Below are 19,536 nucleotides of genomic sequence, written 5' to 3' on the forward strand. Positions count from 1 at the left end.
CAGCTACTCGGGAGGTTGAGTCCCGAGAATCACTAGAACCTGGGAGAAAGAGGTTGGAGGTGGGCTGAGATCAGGCCACTGCACTCCAGCCTGGGCGACAGAGTGAGACTCCGTCTCCAAAAAAAAAGAAGAAGAAGAAAAGAGTATGCACCAGGCAGAGTGGCTTACACCTGTACGGAGTCTCGCTCTGTCATCCAGGCTGGAGTGCAGTGGCGTGATCTCGGCTCACTGCAACCTCCACCTCCCGGGTTCAAGTGATTCTCCTGCCATAGCCTCCTGAGTAGCTGAGATTACAGGTGCATGCCACCATGCCCAGCTAATTTTTTTTTTTGTATTTTTTAGTAGAGACAGGGTTTCACCGTCTTGGCCAGGCTGGTCTCAAACCCCTGACCTCAAGTGATCTGCCCACCTCAGCCTCCCAAACTGCTGGTATTACAGGCATGAGCCACCACGCCTGGCAGAACACTTTAAAAATAAATATATAATTTAATTTTTAACATTTGAGACGGGCTCACTCTGTCACCAAGGCTGGAGTGCAGTGGTGTGATCACAGCTCGCTGCAGTCTGAATTCCTGGGCTCAAGAGATCCTCCCACCTCAGCCTCCTGAATAGCTGGGACTACAGGCTCATGCCACCATGCCCAGCTTATTATTATTATTTTCTGGAGATGGGGATCTCACTGTGTGTGGGGTCTCACAGTTGGTCTTGAACTCCCGGCCTCAAGCCTCGGCCTTCCAAAGTGCTAGGATTACAGATGTGAGCCACTGCATCCAGCCTGGATGAACAAATTAAACACAAACCCTGATGTTATAGTTCTTAATTCCTTGACCTGGTAGTATCTGCATCCTAATCTTTTCCAGCAGATGTTCACCAAATCACCTATATTTCTGCAGGGCCCCTCATCTGCCCTCCTCCAAGGACCTTCTTGGCAAGACACAAACCTCACAACTCCTATAAGCTGGAACAATAGGTCTCAACAGCATGTTCCTGAAACCTCAAGGTCTTTGTATTTCTGATTTCTCTTTGAACAACTCTTCCTAAAGATATTCATATGGCCCCCTCCATCATTTCATTCTGGTTTCCTAACAATGATTCCTAAGGGAGGCCTTTCCTACCATGTGTTCTCAGATGGTGCCCTCCCCACTTCCTCCCAGTACTTCCTATACCCTTGCCCTGCTATAGTTTTCTCTATGGACCTTATTAACATCTGACTGGCGCGTTACATATTTATTTTTCAAATACTGATTTTTTTTTTTTTTTTTTTTTTTTTTGAGATGGAGTCTTCCTCTGTCACCCAGGCTGGAATGCAATGGTGCGATCTTGGCTCACTGCAACCTCTGCCTCCCGGGGTTGAGTGATTCTCCTGCCTCAGCCTCCTGAGTAGCTGGAATTACAGGTGCCCGCCACCATGCCCAGCTATTTTTTGTATTTTTAGTAGAGACGGGGTTTCACCAGGTTGGCCAGGCTGGTCTCGAACTCCTGACCTCAGGTGATCCACCTGCCTCAGCCTCCCAAAGTGCTGGGATTACAGGTGTGAGCCACCATGCTTGGCCTAAAATACTGATTCTTTATGTGATTGCTGTATGTCTCCCCCGAATGGAATCCCAGCCCCAAGAACAGTGTCTGCTGGCACAAGTAGCACTCATGTATTTGTTGAACTCAAGTGGTTGAACAGGAGCCTTTTCAATAGTCTTTCATCTAGGGTGACAGATGAGCCTCTGGGCATTCTGGGGCCCTTTGGACAGTTCTCAGCAACTGTTCACACTGCACATGGAAGGCTTCAAAGGATCCAGGGCCTGAATCAGCCAAGAACTTAGACACAGCTTCAGCCCAGGAGAGATGTCCTGTCTCATGAACGAAGAGCTCTCTAAAATGCCTATGACTGCAACAACAACTACAAGGAGTCCTTGATCACACAGCAGGAGGCACACGCGCCCTGTGAACTCGGCGGCTGCAATCCTTGTGATGGTGCTTTTGGCTATTTCAGAAGAGGGAAATGTAAACAAACCTGCCCTTTATCTCCATTAGTTTGAATTTACCCAATCTCCCCAATAACTAATAAAAATAACAATACACATAAATATAATTTAGTTTGTTTTCATTTCGGCAGTTGTACGTGGGTTTTTTACTTGCCCCACATTGTGTCTCCTGATCCCCCAGTAGAGTTTTACTGAGTATTTCCCAGCTGCTCACACCCCTTAGAAACACGCTTGGCATGCACCCCAAGGCCCTGCTCTTCTGTCCCTGTCCCACCACTTCAGGGCTGCTGGGGAATGGGTTTCTCTGTGGGCCACAGGTGTAACCATTGTGTTTTCCTTGTCTGCGCCAGGGACACCTTGGTGCTCAGATGCCTGAAGGTAGCAGCTTGTCCCTCTTTGCCTCCTCTAATTAGATATTTCTCTCTCTCTCTCTCTCTCCCTCTCTCCATAAAGAAAACTATGAGAGAGGGAATTACAGGTAGAGGGCTAGAAGTTTTTGGACATTAACTATTTCTATCTTCTAATTTAGTTAACGAGAAACAAAAAATCCTGCAGACAAGTTCCTCCTCAGTCAGGTATTTCCTAACCAAGTTCGAGGGTATGAACATACTCTCCTTTTCCTTTTCTATAAAGCTGAGGAGAAGAGTGAGGGAGTGTGGGCAAGAGAGGTGGCTCAGGCTTTCCCTGGGCCTGATTGAACTTTAAAACTTCTCTACTAATTAAACAACACTGGGCTCTACACTTTGCTTAACCCTGGGAACTGGTCATCAGCCTTTGACCTCAGTTCCCCCTCCTGACCAGCTCCCTGCCCCACCCTGTCCTCTGGAACCTCTGTGAGATTTAGAGGAAAGAACCAGTTTTCAGACGGATTGCCTCAGACCACACTATCTCCACTTGCCCAGCCCTGTGGAAGATTAGCGACCATGTATTCCAATGTGATAGGAACCATAACCTCTGGAAAAAGGTAAGAGGGGTGAGCTTTCCCCTTGCCTGCCCCCACTGGGTTTTCTGACCTCCAAAGGACTCACAGGAATGACCTCCAACACCTTTGAGAAGACCAGGCCCTCTCCCTGGTAGTTACAGTCAAAGACCTGTTTGGAAGACGTCATTTCAAGTGCTCTCCCTCTTACCCCTCTTCTTGGGGTAAGGCCTTTCCTAAGCTACACCTTGGGTCCCTAGCCTAAGAAACAAGGGGGATGTCATCCCTGGTGTAAAGATGCTGCGCAGGACGTCAGCACTCACGGGATCCAGGGGATGCTCCAAGGGGAATCCCCAGGGCCTGCCATACATCCAGAAAGAGAGCAAATGTTACCCATGAGGACCTCCTCACTCCCTTTTTGCTCTTTCTTCCACTCAGATCCACCCCACTCCACCCCCACCCAAATCCCAGTGACCTTTGACTAAAGGGCCGAAACTGCTTCCTTTTCTCACAGTGAGAGTTGTCCCTCCCTCAATGCCACACACACTCCCTTCTTCATCTGAGTTGTCACAGGAGGCTAGAAATGGGGTGGTGGCACAACCGTCTTGGTTTTAATTTGTACTTCATAGCCCTCCCAGGGTCCTCTCAGCCTCAGATGGCATTTCCAAATGTAGCTGAAGGACAGAGTGGGCAACCGAAGGCAGTGGAGATGGGAAGATGAATGGCAGGGTCCTCTCCTCTCTCTCTGCTTCTTCAGCCTGCCTTCCACATCTCCCTTGGTGCTGCTGCTTCTCTCCAGCTTTGCACCTCTGTTCTCGAAAGGGCTGCAGAACTGGACTCAGACCACGCAAGAAGGCAAGTTCCCCTCAGCTGCCCCAGCTTCCAGCCAGCCCCACGCTTGCTCAGCAGACCACGTCCGTGAATCTGCACTGGGTGCCTGTCTTTCTCTCCCAGGAGAAGATGGGAAGATCCAGTACCCACAGACAGACTCCCTTGTGTACACCCAGGAACCATAAACCAGCTGGAGGCAGCCCCTGCCCTACCCTGTCTTATTTACAAAAAATATTACAAGAGACTTTATCTCTTGATTTGCTTCATCGAGTGTCCCAACTACCTCATTTTTTTAAAATGTGAAATTAGCTTCATTTACCTTCATTGAATCCATGTTGGCGACTATTAAAAATTCCAGGCAATAAAAAACGATGAGAGCCTGAACTAAAGCAGTGGCAATAACTGGTGAAAGAGTAAAAAAACAGAACTGATCGACTCTGGGGTGAACTGATTGACTCTGGGGTTTGACTAAATGAGGAGGAGAGAGGGAGGAATCCAGGGTGATTCTCAGGTTTCTGTACGGGATTCACTGAGCCCATTCATAGGAGCAGGCGTCTGGGGGAGAATTAATTACCAGTTCAGTTTGGTCCTGTTTCCCTAAAGAACTTGTAGGAGTTCCTGGTGGAACTGTCCAGCAAATAGTCTGGAGCTCAGTGGAGGGGTTAGGGCTGGAGCTAGAGATGTGGGAATCTTCAGCACACGGATATTGCCGTTGTTTTTGTTTGTTCATTTGTTTGTTGTTGTTGTTTTGAGACACAGTCTCACTTTGTCGCCCGGTTGGAGTGCAACGGCACAATCTCAGCTCACTGCAACCTTCGCTTCCTGGGTTCAAGCGATTCTCCTGCCTCAGCCTCCCTAGTAGCTTGGGACCACAGGTGTGCGCCACTACACCCAGCTAATTTTTGTATTTTTAGTAGAGACGGGGTTTCACCATGTTGTCCAGGCTGATCTCAAACACCCAACCTCAAGTGATCTGCACGCCTCAGCCTCCCAAAGTGCTGGGATTACAGGCGTGAGCCACCGCGCCCGGCCAGATATTGCCTTTGCTCCATCCATTTCTTCTTACTTCTCTTGTGTTGCTGAAATCTCTCTGCTGCATCTATCAGAGTCCTTCCTCAAACAGTTCCTGTAGATGGCTCCCTCTACCGCCCTGACTCTTCACTGGGCACTAAAGCCGATTTTTTAGGCATGCACATTCCATGTCACAAACAGGAAGTTTCTCATTCTTTTTTCTCCCAGCATGGGAGAAAATCAACCATCAGTTGATTCTAATTCCACCATGACCATGTCCAGGCAACTGAACTATCCCCTGGCAAGAAGTCTCGGACTGAACCCGTCTCGGGCCCTTGTACTTGGTTCAAAAGCTTTAGCCCTTCTCTTGGCCACACCAGGTGGGCTGGAATCCTCTGCTTTACTGGGGCAACCCTGTGGTGGGCAGTGGGGCTAGGGGTTGCAGCCTAGCTTAACTCGGCATTTTGTCTCCTTGTAGGAAGGTGTATCTTTTGTCCTTGCTGCTCATTGGCTTCTGGGACTGTGTGACCTGTCACGGGAGCCCTGTGGACATCTGCATAGCCAAGCCGCGGGACATTCCCATGAATCCCATGTGCATTTACCGCTCCCCGGAGAAGAAGGCAACTGAGGATGAGGGCTCAGAACAGAAGATCCCCGAGGCCACCAACCGGCGTGTCTGGGAACTGTCCAAGGCCAATTCCCGCTTTGCTACCACTTTCTATCAGCACCTGGCAGATTCCAAGAATGACAATGATAACATTTTCCTGTCACCCCTAAGTATCTCCACGGCTTTTGCTATGACCAAGCTGGGTGCCTGTAATGACACCCTCCAGCAACTGATGGAGGTACGACCCAAAGGTCTTCTGCCCAGACACCTTGTTAGGAGCACCTTTGGGGCTTCCATAGGTCCAAGTCCAATGACTCCTCAACCAACACTGCAGGCCACTAGGGGCGCTCATTATGCATTACGATTCCCTTTGCATCACTACTGTGTTATAATTCCCTTTGAAAATCATTTTTTTGAAAATTAGCCAAGGAATCTTGGCTATCTACTTTTTAAATCCTGGTTTCCTCTTTTGAGCACCTTAAAATGGGGGAAGGCTTGTATCTTCTTTCAACTTCTCTTTTTAGTAATTCTTTCATCTATGTGTTTACTCATTAATTTGATCATTTATTTATTTATTCATTCAGCACTTCCTCTGTGCCAGGCAATGTGTTGTGCCAGTCCCTCCTCTGGTGGAAGAAGAGTAGCTTTACCATCTGGTGACATCAGGCATATGGGCTCTTGTGGAAAAAAATTCTAGGATAGTATTTTTTTTTTTTTTTTTTTGAGATGGAGTCTCGCTCTATTGCCCAGGCTGGAGTGCAGTGGTGCAGTCTCGGCTCACTCCAACCTCCGCCTCCCAGGTTCAAGCAACTCTCCCACCTCAGCTTCCTGAGTAGATGGGATTACAGGCACATGCCACCATGCCCAGCTAATTTCTATATTTTTAGTAGAGATGGGGTTTCACCATGTGGCCAGGCTGGTCTCAAACTTTTTTTTTTTTTCTTTTTTTGAGATGGAGTCTCGCTCTGTCATCCAGGCTGGAGTGCAGTGGCATGATCTCAGCTCACTGCAACCTCCACCTTCTGGGTTCAAGCAATTCTCAGCCTCAGCCTCCCGAGTAGCTGGGATTACTGGTGCCCAGTACCATGCCTGGCTAATTTTTTTATTTTTAGTAGAGATGGGGTTTCACCATGTTGGCCAGGCTGATCTTGAACTCCTGACCTTGTGATCCACCTGCCTTGGCCTCCCAAAGTGCTGGGATTATAGGCGTGAGCCGCCGCGCCCGGCCTCAAACTCTTGACTTCAAGGGATCGGCCCGACTTGGCTTCCCAAAGTGCTGGGATTACAAGTGTGAGCCACTGCACTGGGCCTAGGATGGTATATTGAGACCAGAGGCCCAAGAAAGCCAAGAGAAGCCTCAAGGACGTGAGAGTGTTTTCTGGCTCTGGGAAGTATGGATCATTTCAGCTCAGTGACTTAGTTCCCACCCCCTTCCCCCCACTGCCTTTTCTGGGAGGGAAGTAAGGCATGATAAGATGAAATGTCATGGATTGATTGATCACTGTTGGCCTCTGGGGCTACGATAAGTCATGGATGGAAACACTAGATCTATAATCTGTCCTTGACTTGGCTGCCTGACAGTCTTTCTTCAGGTTGGATCACACTTTGGAAGCAGAGTTCATCAATAGGGAGGCATGAGTCCCTTCAAGATGGTATACGGTGCTTATTTGAAACTTGGACACTAAAGTCTGTGGGTCTTAGGAGGGTTCCTTCTATTCTAGTGGTCAATTTCCATAGAACTTCATCACCTTTGCTCAGGGCTCTGGGGTGAGTTAACCCAAGTCTTCACTCCCTGAAAGAAATTGTAGGTTTAAAAATTCTTAAGACACGTAACACCGCCTTCTCTGGGCCCTTCAGTCATTTTTGTATACATTGGTACTGATCTCAAAGCACTTCCACATCCCTCATGTCTCTGTCCCCAAGTAAAATCTTAAATGTAACCCTTCCTACAAGAAGAACAGAACAGAACACTGCTTCCAAACCACACATGTTCTTTGGGTGCTCCCCTCTACACAAACGCCATGTGTTGGGAAAGCAGGGTGAGACTGAATCTCTCTGGAGGAAAGAGAAGTTCAGCACCAAGCTTTTGATCAAAAGCATAATTCCCCCCTAAAAAAGTGCCTATTGGAAAAAATCAGGAAAACCAAAGGCAGAGAACAGATAAAATCAAAAGGCCTTTTGTAGCCTGAGGAGAGAGCATGGAAAGGGCAGGAGGGGAACAGCCTCACCCATTTTGCCTTGGGGATGGTGAAGGTAGGCACTGGGGGATTCCAGCTTCAAAGCATGGGTGACTTCTAAGTCCTTTTCAACCCTGAGACTCTTTGATTCTGAGCCTGTTTAATCCCTTGCTGATAGATTCACTCTTCCTTTTTCACCCCTACCACCAGTATCCCAGAGCCTCCATGAGCAGCTGGCCCCAGTAGATGCCACAAAAGTGTTTGTTACAAGAAGGACACTGTCCTGATTCTCTTCTCTGCCCAGAATCACCAAGAGGACTTTTCCCATTCCAGCAAGAAAACATCTGTGTGTTGATCTAGAGCCCTTTAGAGACTTTAGGTGGCGACCTAGTCTCTCTTTTTCCCTTTATCTTTCCTACCCTTCATTCTTCTTTTATCCTTTTATTCATCAGAACACAAGAGTTGAGCATTTATGCTGTCCCAGGTACTGTGCTTGAAGGAGTTCACAACTGAGGTGGCTATTAGTCAGAGACTGACCAGAATGTGCTCACCACCCATGTTAGCTATGCTGCCCACCAAACCCACCACCATTTTTTTTGACTTCTATAGGTATTTAAGTTTGACACCATATCTGAGAAAACATCTGATCAGATCCACTTCTTCTTTGCCAAACTGAACTGCCGACTCTATCGAAAAGCCAACAAATCCTCCAAGTTAGTATCAGCCAATCGCCTTTTTGGAGACAAATCCCTTACCTTCAATGAGACCTACCAGGATATCAGTGAGTTGGTGTATGGAGCCAAGCTCCAGCCCTTGGACTTCAAGGTGAGTTGCAGATTTTACCCCTGATCTCTGAGTTCTTCCTCTCCACTCAGAGATTGAGGAGGTGGAGAAACAGCATCCAAATTCACACGGCTTTGCTGCTGAAGACTGCTGGAGGGCTGACTACAAGTCAGAACTCCTGGAATAGTTATTCTTACTTGAAACCTGAGAAATCAATGGTATCCATGCTTGGATTGTAGTGATTGCCCAGAAAACATGAATAAATAATCAATTCTTCATTCCATCCACCAACTTCAAATATATACCAAAGTGTGTTTTGAAGATGCCAGTCCTACAAGATATCTTACTTAATTTGAACAGTTATCATGGTCAAATAAAGTTGGTACATGATGCATGTTATATTCTCCTCTTGGAGATTCATGAAGCACATGGGCCTATGAAGGTTCTGAGAAACTCTGCAACAAAGAAATCTGTTGGCTTCATTCAATTAGCATTCCTCAAATGTATTTGACCGCATGGGCATTTCTCTCCTCCATATAACCTGCCAACCCCATATAACCTGCCAACCCCATATAACCTGCCAACCCCATATAACCTGCAATCATTCATTGCTTCGCCTGGAACATGCCTCGGAAATTCTACTTTTGTGAGTTAAGGTTTACCAAAGTCAGAGAAAATAATATTTTATCTTCTTTTTCCCAGACTATTTTCGCCTTCCTTCTTTTCATTTATTTCTTCCTATTTCTTTTTGTTCTTTTTCTTCTGATAATATTTATCAACTACAGGAAAGATTCATGGAACTATATCAGATATGTGAGGCTTCCCCAATTTGGGTTAGAGCGATGGCTTCTTAATCAAATGGTGGGAAAGGGCAGAGGGATCGTGAGAAAAATAAAATGCTGCCTGGGAAAATGGAGAAGCCAATTGAATAGCACAGGTGCGTAGGTTTATTTTCTGTTCTCCTTAGGAAAATGCAGAGCAATCCAGGGCGGCCATCAACAAATGGGTGTCCAATAAGACCGAAGGCCGAATCACCGATGTCATTCCCCCGGAAGCCATCAACGAGCTCACTGTTCTGGTGCTGGTTAACACCATTTACTTCAAGGTACTCAGAATGACCCTGGAGAGACCCCAGGGAATTCTTCTTCTTGCTCTTCAGCTTACCCTTTTTTTTTTTTTTTTGAATGGTGAGACCGAAGCCCTGAGAGGGCAAATGGACTGCCTAAAGCTACACAGGTACAGGTCAGCAGGGCAGGACAATCTATTTTTTTTTTTTTTTTTTTGACAGAGTCTCGCTCTGTCGCCCAGGCTGGAGTGCAGTGGCGCGATCTCGGCTCACTGCAAGCTTCGCCTCCCGGGTTCACGCCATTCTCCTGCCTCAGCCTCCCGAGTAGCTGGGACTACAGGCGCCCGCCACCATGCCCGTCTAATTTTTTGTGTTTTTAGTAGAGACGGGGTTTCACCGTGTTAGCCAGGATGGTCTTGATCTCCTGACCTCGTGATCCGCCCGCCTCAGCCTCCCAAAGTGCTGGGATTGCAGGCGTGAGCCACCGCGCCCGGCCGGCAGGTCAATCTAAATGGGCAAAAAAAGCCTAAGTGCTACAGGAACAGATTCCGACAGTAGAAGGCAGAGCTGAATCAACTTCTCCAAAGGTCCTGCTTCTGCCTCCTTGTCCCTGCCCTATTTCCTTCTCATCTCCATTTATTTTATTTTATTTTATTTTTAAGTACGGAATCCCACTCTGTCACCCAGGCTGGAGTGCGGTGGCACAATCACAGCTCACTACAGCCTTGACCTCCCAGCGATCCCAACGATCCTCCTACCTTGGCATCCCAAGTAGCTGGGACTACAGGTGCATGCCACCATACCAGATGAATTTTTTTATTTTTTTGTATGCCACAGCCCAGGCTGGTCTTGAACTCGTGGGCTCAAGCAATCCTTCTGCCTTGGCCTCCCAAAGTGCTGGGATTACAGGCATGAACCACCACACGCGGCCAGCTTACCCTCTTTAACACTACTGGGCACGTGTAGGTAGATCCTTTCTGAGAAATGGTCTGTGCACGGTCTGGGCAGACAAAACATTTGCTGAGAGCCCAAAACCATTTGAACCAAGGCTCCTGGGCTACCGTCCAGTGAGGTGTGGTAGTGTCCCCAGGCTGATGGCAGAGTGGGCACACAGACAAACCCATCACATCCCACTGCAAGGTGTGCGCAGTGACAAACTCTCATATATACGTAATTCTGCTGTCCAGTTAACTCCATTTTGAAATCTGGAACGAAATGACAGAGTCAATGTGTTCACAATCTTCAGTGCTGCGATTTTTCCCATCGCCTGGAGCAGCTTCTACAATGACTCCAAGTTCCCTTTGCCTAAATCTTATTTTCTAAAATTTATTTTTATATATTTTATATTTGTACGTTTGTTTGTTTTTTGTTTTGAGAGAGTCTTGCTCTTGTTGCCCAGGCTGGAGTGCAATGGTGCAACTGGCTCACTGCAACCTCCACCTCCCAGGTTCAAGCAATTCTCCTGACTCAGCCTCCCGAGTAGCTGGGATTACAGGCGCCCACCACCATGCCTGGATAATTTTGGTATTTTCAGTAGAGATGGGGTTTCACCATGTTGGCCAGGCTGGTCTCGAACTCCTGACCTCAGATGATCTGCCCACCTCGGCCTCCCAAAGTGCTGGGATTATAGGCATGAGCCACTGCGCCTGGCTTATTTTATCTTTTTTAAAAATGTTTTCTTTCCTGTAAAATCCAGTTTTAGCTTAAATCTTCTGCGCTTCTAGGTGACAGGCTCACCTCAGACTTAGCGGAGGTGCTATTATTTACAGATGCAGAAGGCCTTGTTTTCCTCAGGGTAGTGTTCTGAAGACTGTGTCAACTTGATTACATTTGGGAAGGAAAAGGAAGAGGGGAGTGGGAATAAGCAGACGACTGACACTCAGGAGACCACCAGTTTAAGGCAGGTAGAATTGTGGCATATTTTGCCCATCCTGGGATGTGCCTCCAGGTACATTCTTCCCTCCCACAGGGCCCAGGGGATTAGCCAGTCGCTGCTGCTCTCAGTCGCTCTGTCTCTTATGGTTTCTCTCCCCAAGTATAGAGCAGACTGTATTTCCACCATGTGTATTTGCCCTTTACAGTTTGCAGAACAATTTGCCATTTATTAGCCCTCTTGATCCTCACAACATCACAAACAAAACGTGGGCCACTCGGACAGATTACTTAATTTTAAATCCTGACTCTTCCATTTCTGACATGTGAACTTGGGTGAGTTACCCGAGATCTTTCTATGCTCCAATTTCTGCATCTATAATGTGGTAATAATGATACATCTACCACATAGGGATACTGAGGTAGTTACTGCATGTAAATAAGGTGTAAGTCAATACATGCAAAATGCTTAGAAAATTGCCTGGCACACAGTAAGCATTCTATAAATATTAGCTATCACCAGCTCCTAGTTTACAGACGAGAAACCACCACTCAGAAGAGTTAAATGGGCCAGGCGTGATGATTCACACCTGTGATCCCAGCACTTTGGGAAACTGAGGCAGGAGGATCACTCAAGCACAGAAGCTCAAGACCAGCCTGGGCAGCACAGGGAGATCCCATCTTTACAAAAAATAAAAAAGTTAGCTGGGCATGGTGGCACACACCTGTAGTCCTAGCCCCCTGGGGGGCTGAGGTGGAAGGATAGTTTGAGCCTGGGAGGTTGAGGCTGCAGTGCAGTGAGCCATGAGCTTGCCTCTGCATCACTCCAACATGGGACACAGAGTGAGACCCTGTCCCCTCCACCCAAAAAAGAAGAAGAGTTAAACGGCTTGTCCCCAAATTAAAGAGCTAGAAAGTGATAAAGAATGGTAATTTTCAAAAGTGTGTCTTTTATCTCAGGGTCCCTCCCAGTTTGAAGAGGAAGTCAGTCAAGAGTCATCCTCTGCCTGTTATCTGTGTCTGTGTCTGGCAGAGCCCAGGACCTTGGAGGTTGGCTCTTAGAAAAGAGGTTGGTGGGGCCAGGCTCTGTGGCTCACGCCTGTAATCCCAGCATTTTGGGAGGCCTAGGCAGGTGGATCACCTGAGGTCAGGAGTTCGTGACCAGCCTGGCCAACATGGCGAAACCCCGTCTCTATTAAAAATACAAAAAGTTAGCCAGGCGTGGTGGCGGGTGCCTGTAATCCCAGCAACTTGAGAGGCTGAGACAGGAGATTTGCTTGAACCCTGAGGTGGAGGTTGCAGTGAGCCAAGATTGTGCCATTGCACTCCAGCCTGGGCAACAACAGCAAAACTCTGTCTCAAAAAAAAAAAAAGGTTGGTGGAAGGCAGACAGTACAAAGCAATTAGATTTAAACTCAAGAAGAGACTTGCAGAGAGGCTTGTAGATTGTTCTTGGTTTTGGTTTTTATTTTTATGGTTATAAAAGCAAATACTCACGGCTGAAAATCTGGGGAAATACAGAAAAGTACACAGAGAAAAACGTACTCATAATTCCATCATTCTGACACAGTCATTATTAACCTTTTTGTGCATATCCCGCCAGTCTTTTTTCTGAATAATTATATATTAATGTAACACTATAATATGGATATGTCTTGTGTCAATAACTATCCTCCTATGAATGTTTCTGTTCTTACTTTGTGATTCTCTTCCAGGGCCTGTGGAAGTCAAAGTTCAGCCCTGAGAACACAAGGAAGGAACTGTTCTACAAGGCTGATGGAGAGTCGTGTTCAGCATCTATGATGTACCAGGAAGGCAAGTTCCGTTATCGGCGCGTGGCTGAAGGCACCCAGGTGCTTGAGTTGCCCTTCAAAGGTGATGACATCACCATGGTACTCATCTTGCCCAAGCCTGAGAAGAGCCTGGCCAAGGTGGAGAAGGAACTCACCCCAGAGGTGCTGCAGGAGTGGCTGGATGAGTTGGAGGAGATGATGCTGGTGGTCCACATGCCCCGCTTCCGCATTGAGGACGGCTTCAGTTTGAAGGAGCAGCTGCAAGACATGGGCCTTGTCGATCTGTTCAGCCCTGAAAAGTCCAAACTCCCAGGTTTGTCTAGGAAAGAGTTTCCTCCCTTCTCTACCCGCAAAGTAGTCTGACCAAAAGTGGAAGAGTTGGAGAAAGAATAGAAAGGAGCAACAAGTCAGGACTCCTGGATACTGATCCTAGTTTCTACTGCTAACTTGTGGAAATCTCTTTTCCTTTTGAGGCCTCAGTTTCCTCTTCTGTAAAAGGGAAGTTTGTTCTTGGATCTCCATGGGCCCAGCCAGCCCTGGTGCCCTGCGAGTCTGTATCAGATAGAGGAGACGGGACCAGGTGGAGAGGAATTTGAAAGGGCATTGGAATTCAGAGCAAAGAGACAGAAATTAAGAGCTGGGGAAATTTGGTTCCCATTATACAGGCCTCACTGACATTTATTATTATTATTATTATTATTTGAGACAGAGTCTTACTCTGTTGCCCAGGCTGGAGTGCAGCAGTGCGATCTTGGCTCACTGCAACCTCTGCCTCCTGGGTTCAAGCGATTCTCATGCCTCAGCCTCCTGAGTAGCTGGGATTACAGGCATGCGCCACCACATCTGGTTAATTTCTGTATTCTTAGTAGAGATGGGGTTTCACCATGTTGGCCAGGATGGTCTTGAACTCTTGACCTTGTGATCTGCCTGCCTTGGCTTCCCAAAGTGCTGGGATTACAGGCGTTAGCCACCGTACCTGGTGCATTAAAACATCTTTTAAAGAAGTTGGCTGGCCAGGGTGGTTCACGCCTGTAATACCAGCACTTTGGGAGGCTGAGGTGGGAGGATTGTCTAAGCCCACAAGTTCGAGACCAGCCTGTACAACATAGTGAGATGGTCTCTACAAAAAATAAAAAAAATTAGCCAGGCATGGTGATGCACACCTGTAGTCCTAACTTCTTGGGAGGCAGAGCTGGGAGGATTGCCTGAGTCCGGGAGAGGTCAACACTGTAGTGTACTGTGATCACACAACTGCACTCCAGCCTGAGCAACAGAGTGAGGCCCTATCACTAAATAAATAAATAAATAAATAATAAAATAAGTTTAAGATGTTAAGTAATTAGATTTATCTTTATTGGGCTTTTTTTTTTTTTTGAGACGAATTCTTGCTCTTGTCCCCCAGGCTGGAGTGCGCAGTGGTGCAATCTCGGCTCACTGCAACCTCCACCTCCCAGATTCAAGCGATTCTCCTGCCTCAGCCTCCCAAAGAGCTGGGGTTACAGGTGCCTGCCACCACGCCCGGCTAATTTTTGTATTTTTAGTAGAAATGGGGTTTCACTATGTTGGCCAGGCTGGTCTTGAACTCCTGACCTCAGGTGATCTACCTGCTTCGGCCTCCCAAAGTGCTGGGATTACAGGCGTGAGCCACTGCGCTACTGGGCTGTCTTTAAGCTAGTTTTGAAAACTAAAAATGTTGCCAGACTGGAAAGAAAGATGTTCCTTCTGTATGGAGCTTTTTCTGTAAGAACAGAGTCTTGCCCTTTCTCTCTCCCACAAAAAGCTGAAGCCTGAGAATGAATTATCAAGAGCCACGCTGAACAAGCCCAAAGTACTTTATTATTATTATTATTATTATTATTATTATTATTATTTTTGAGATGGAGTTTTGCTCTTGTTGTCCAGGCTGGAGTGCAGTGGCGTGATCTTGGCTCACTGCAACCTCCACCTCCTGAGTTCAAGCGATTCTCCTGCCTCAGTCTCCCAAGTAGCTGGGATTACAGGCATGCGCCACCACACCTGGCTAATTTTTGTATTTTCACAGTAGAGACAGGGTTTCACCATATTAGTCAGAGTGTCTCCAACTCCTGACCTCAGGTGATCTGTACACTTTGGCCTCCCGAAGTGCTGGGATTACAGGTATGAGCCACTGCATCCGGCCCCCAAAGTACTTTATTATTTTTAATACATATTCATTGTGAGAGTATGATTAGGTGAAGATTTAGGATTTCTTCTTATGTTTCAAAAAGCCCCAAAGGATCTCTTAATCCAAACTGAATTCCCATCTGTGGGTTGAAGCCAACTTTCTCCCATCTCACAAAGCCTTCTCCGGTCTTTTTTTTTTTTTTTGAGTCGGAGTCTCGCTCTGTCTCCCAGGCTGGAGTGCAGTGGCACAATCTTGGCTCACTGCAACCTCCGCCTCCCGGGATCAAGCGATTCTCCTGCCTCAGCCTCCCAAGCAGCTGGGACTACAGGCACCTGCCACCATGCCCAGCTAATTTTTTTGTGTTTTTAGTAGAGATGGGGTTTCACCGTGTTAGCCAGGATGGTCTCGATCTCCTGACCTTGTGATCCGCCCGCCTCGGCCTCCCAAAGTGCTGGGATTATAGGCGTGAGCCACCGCGCCCAGCCAACCTTCTCCGGTCTTCCTTCCAGGTATTGTTGCAGAAGGCCGGGATGACCTCTATGTCTCAGATGCATTCCATAAGGCATTTCTTGAGGTGAGTACACCTTCCCCATTCTCTCTTAGGGTACAGAAAAGAGATGCATGAACAACAGGAACACATGTGGAAAAGGCCTGTTTCCAGTGTTAAGGCATGCAAAAGGCCTCCACAGGCCTGCTATAATACAGCCCTCCCCGAAACCTTCATAGTGTGATTGTTCTGCCTTCCCTCCCACTACCTATTCTGCAGCAGGTCAAGCGGGAACACAAACATTTAGGGAGGGTGATATAGGAAAAGAAGCCAGCAAAGGCCATCAAGAAGAAATTTACAGCATGAGGAGACCCAGAAGAGTATGGGGTCGCAGAAACCCAGGGAGAATTTTTTTTTTTTTTGAGACAGAGCTTCGTTCACTCTTGTAACCAAGGCTAGAGTGCAATGGTGCGACAGCTCACTACAACTTCTGCCTCCCGCGTTCAAGCGATTCTCCTGCCTCAGCCTCCTGGGTAGCTGGGATGACAGGCATGTGCCACCACGACCGGCTAATTTTTGTATTTTTAGTAGAAACAGGGTTTTTCCATGTTGGTCAGGCAGGTCTTGAACTCCCGATCTCAGGTGATCCACCTCCTTGGCACCCCCAAAGTGCTGGGATTACAGGCATGAGCCACTGCACCCGGCCAACCCAGGGAGAAATTTTAAGAAAATGGATAGCATCTAGTAAGAAGACTCCCGGGCTGGGCATGGTGGTTCACACCTGTAACCCCAGCACCTTGGGAAGCTGAGATGGAGGGATCACTTGAGCCCAGGAGTTCGCAACCAGCCTGAGCAACATAGTGAGACCCTGTCTCTACCAAAAAATCTTAAAAAAAAAAAAAAAAAAAAAAAAGTTTGGAGACTGCCCATAGTTTACCTTTCCCCTGAGGACAGAATAGTGTGGCCACATGCCTAATTGTAATGGATGAAGAGCAAATGGAAGGTAAGAAAGGGAAGCTGGTGAGTGTGCATCAGTGTCTTAAAGTGTGCTCCAGACAACTAGAGCACTAGACTACACTGGAGGAAACGAAAAGGTGGTCAAATAAATGCATATCCTCTCATGGGAGATGAACAGTACACACTGGCATGCTGAGGTCTGAGAAGTCCCACAGTAAAGACGATGGTTGAATATCACTTAACCTAGTGTTCTCCCAAATGAGGTGTGCATGGAACCCTGTGTTAGAGTAATAGCTGTGTACAGCCTGTGGAACTTCTGGTTCTCAAGTAAACACTAAACTATGGACCAACAGCAGTAGTTATCTGGGGAGCTTTATCTTTGGAGATTCTGGGATGGGCTCTGAGAATCTGTGTATGTACTAAACTCCTCAGGGGATTCTTATGCACAATGAGATTTGGGAACCACTGGTATAGACTACTTTTTGTGGTAGCCAGGCTGTGAGGGAAAGGAGATTGGACAATGGTAGAGAAGTTCCCAGAATTGAAGAAATCAAAAAGAATGAAGGTTGTAGTCAAAGAGAAAGGTTTCAGAGGATGAAGCTAAGTAAATATAGATCCAGGGATCAAACTCAAAGTGGAATTTTAACGGGAGTGAGGAAATGTGATAGCTTGAAAGAACACAAGGTTATAATCTGAGAAAAGGATGCTATTAATATAATTTCAAAGGTAGAGTAGCTCTGAGATGGCAAGTCCAAGATGGAGAGCAGTTCTGAGATGGCAAGTCCAAGGTGTAGCCATGGACAGGTTTGCTTAAGTGGAATGAAGGTAATGCTCATTAGGTTTGATGAGATGAAAGAAATGGGAGACTAGGGTGTTGAATGGGTCTCCTAATGAGATTTTTTTTTTTTCATTGAAATGGAGTCTTGCTCTGTCGCCTAGGCTGGAATGCAGTGGCATGGTCTCAGTTCACTGCAACCTCTGCCTCCTGGGTTCAAGCGATCCTCTCGCCTCAGCCTCCCAATTAGCTGGGACTACAGGTGCCCGCCACCACGCCCGACTAAATTTTTGTATTTTTAGCAGAGATGGGGTTTCACCATGTTGGCCAGGCTGGTCTCAAACTCCTGACCTCAAGTGATCCACCCGACTCGGCCTCCCAAAGTGCTGGGATTACAGGCATGAGCCACTGTGCCCGGCCTACTGAGATATTTTAATTGCCTCAAATGATAGCAGGAGTTGGAGTGGACAGAAAGGCTAAGTGCAAAAATCATCAGTGTGGGGATATAATCTATAGGACAATGAATGTCAATGACCTTTAAGACAATAGCAAGAGTAGAGGTATTGAGGTCAGAACAAGTGATTTTAGAAGAGTGCTGTATTAATGGTTTTGGAAGTTAAGATGACACTGCGCACACCCTCTTTCACATGGATTTTTGGAAGAAAGAACACTTAGGAAGACTGCAAGGGAAATTGAGTCCTCAGGGTTTTAACTCTCATTGAATATCCTCTTGTAAGGACTCCAATTAGAAGTGGTCAACTCAGACCTCCTTGAGGGGTCTGAGTTACTATTAGGAAGAAGGAGAGGTCTGGATTCATTTTATTCACCTGAGCCCAGTACACAATGATGTAAGATTTTTCCATGGTTCTTACAACAAAGCCATTTTCTTTGAAAACCTTGCGAATCCTTAATAAACAGGACCCCAACTAATTGTAGATCTGAGAAGCCATTAAAAACCAGAATCTGATTTGAATAAAATGATCCTGGTCATGCAAACACTCTGGTCTGCTAATAAATTTAGTGCTGGAATGAGCATGAAATAGGTAATATGGGGAGATAGCGGGTAAGGAAGAAACAAAGGAAGGGGAAGAAAGAGTGAGAAGGAAGGAGAAGACATCATCAACCAGCTCCACAAACCCCAGGGAGCCAGTTAATCATGTGCTTTCATTAAGAGCAGAAACAGAGTTTTAGTGATATTCTGGGTCCTGAGGCAAAATTTTCTGAAGGTGTTTCCCTCTAGACCTGCTTATCAGCCATGTTCAAATACCATTGTTTCAGTCTATTACTCCAAGAAAATGGCATCTCGTCCAGCCAGAGAACCCACCTCTTTTCACAGGCCCTAGGTCCTGAATGGCTCTTTGGAGTAGCTGTATCTTGGATCTTGAAGCTTTGAGACTGAAACTGTTTCTTTCAACTATGGAATTCAGATCTTGAGCCAAAAATCTTTCAGCGGCTGGTACAAAAAAAATCCGCTGTAAAACCATTTACAATGGTACCAGCCAGAAATGTGATAACCTGTGTACATTCAGATTTCTGGGTTACCTGAATGGAACTCTTACACTTATTACCTAGCACAAGGCTTGGACAAACACAAGTACCTTACATTCTCTGCATGAAAGAATGAGTAGAAGTAGGATTCTGGAGGGAATCCAACCTGACCCAAATGTACTTTTTACTGGAAAACAAAAGCATTTGAGGAGTTGCTGTGTCTGTGGATGATTTACCTGCCAATAATGAACGGCAGAGTGGCTAATGTAGTTTTATTTCCCATGTGACCTGCAGGTAAATGAAGAAGGCAGTGAAGCAGCTGCAAGTACCGCTGTTGTGATTGCTGGCCGTTCGCTAAACCCCAACAGGGTGACTTTCAAGGCCAACAGGCCTTTCCTGGTTTTTATAAGAGAAGTTCCTCTGAACACTATTATCTTCATGGGCAGAGTAGCCAACCCTTGTGTTAAGTAAAATGTTCTTATTCTTTGCACCTCTTCCTATTTTGGTTTGTGAATAGAAGTAAAAATAAATATAACTACTTCCATCTCACATTATAAATGGACTCTGCATTTGAAATGAAGACAAGGAAAGGGGAAACATGCTATTGGGGCATTTGGTAAAATGATGCCTTCAAGTTGTTCTTTACCC

The 19,536-nt window shown here is 46.6% G+C and overlaps 1 protein-coding gene across 1 annotated transcript; it reads left to right on the forward strand.

Annotated features, from left to right (window-relative positions):
* Positions 1 to 2,803: 2,803 nt before the first annotated feature.
* SERPINC1 (serpin family C member 1) lies at positions 2,804 to 19,437 on the forward strand (the record flags this gene model as incomplete). Its single annotated transcript, NM_001133341.1, is given in 7 exon segments — positions 2,804 to 2,943; positions 5,219 to 5,585; positions 8,134 to 8,349; positions 9,275 to 9,412; positions 12,961 to 13,351; positions 15,691 to 15,755; positions 19,183 to 19,437. Coding segments are annotated over 7 exon segments (1,395 nt in total). The 3' UTR covers positions 19,360 to 19,437.
* Between the last annotated feature and the right edge of the window lie 99 nt (positions 19,438 to 19,536).

This window comes from Pongo abelii, chromosome 1, assembly GCF_028885655.2.
Source record: "Pongo abelii isolate AG06213 chromosome 1, NHGRI_mPonAbe1-v2.0_pri, whole genome shotgun sequence".
Taxonomy (NCBI): Eukaryota; Metazoa; Chordata; class Mammalia; order Primates; family Hominidae; genus Pongo; species Pongo abelii.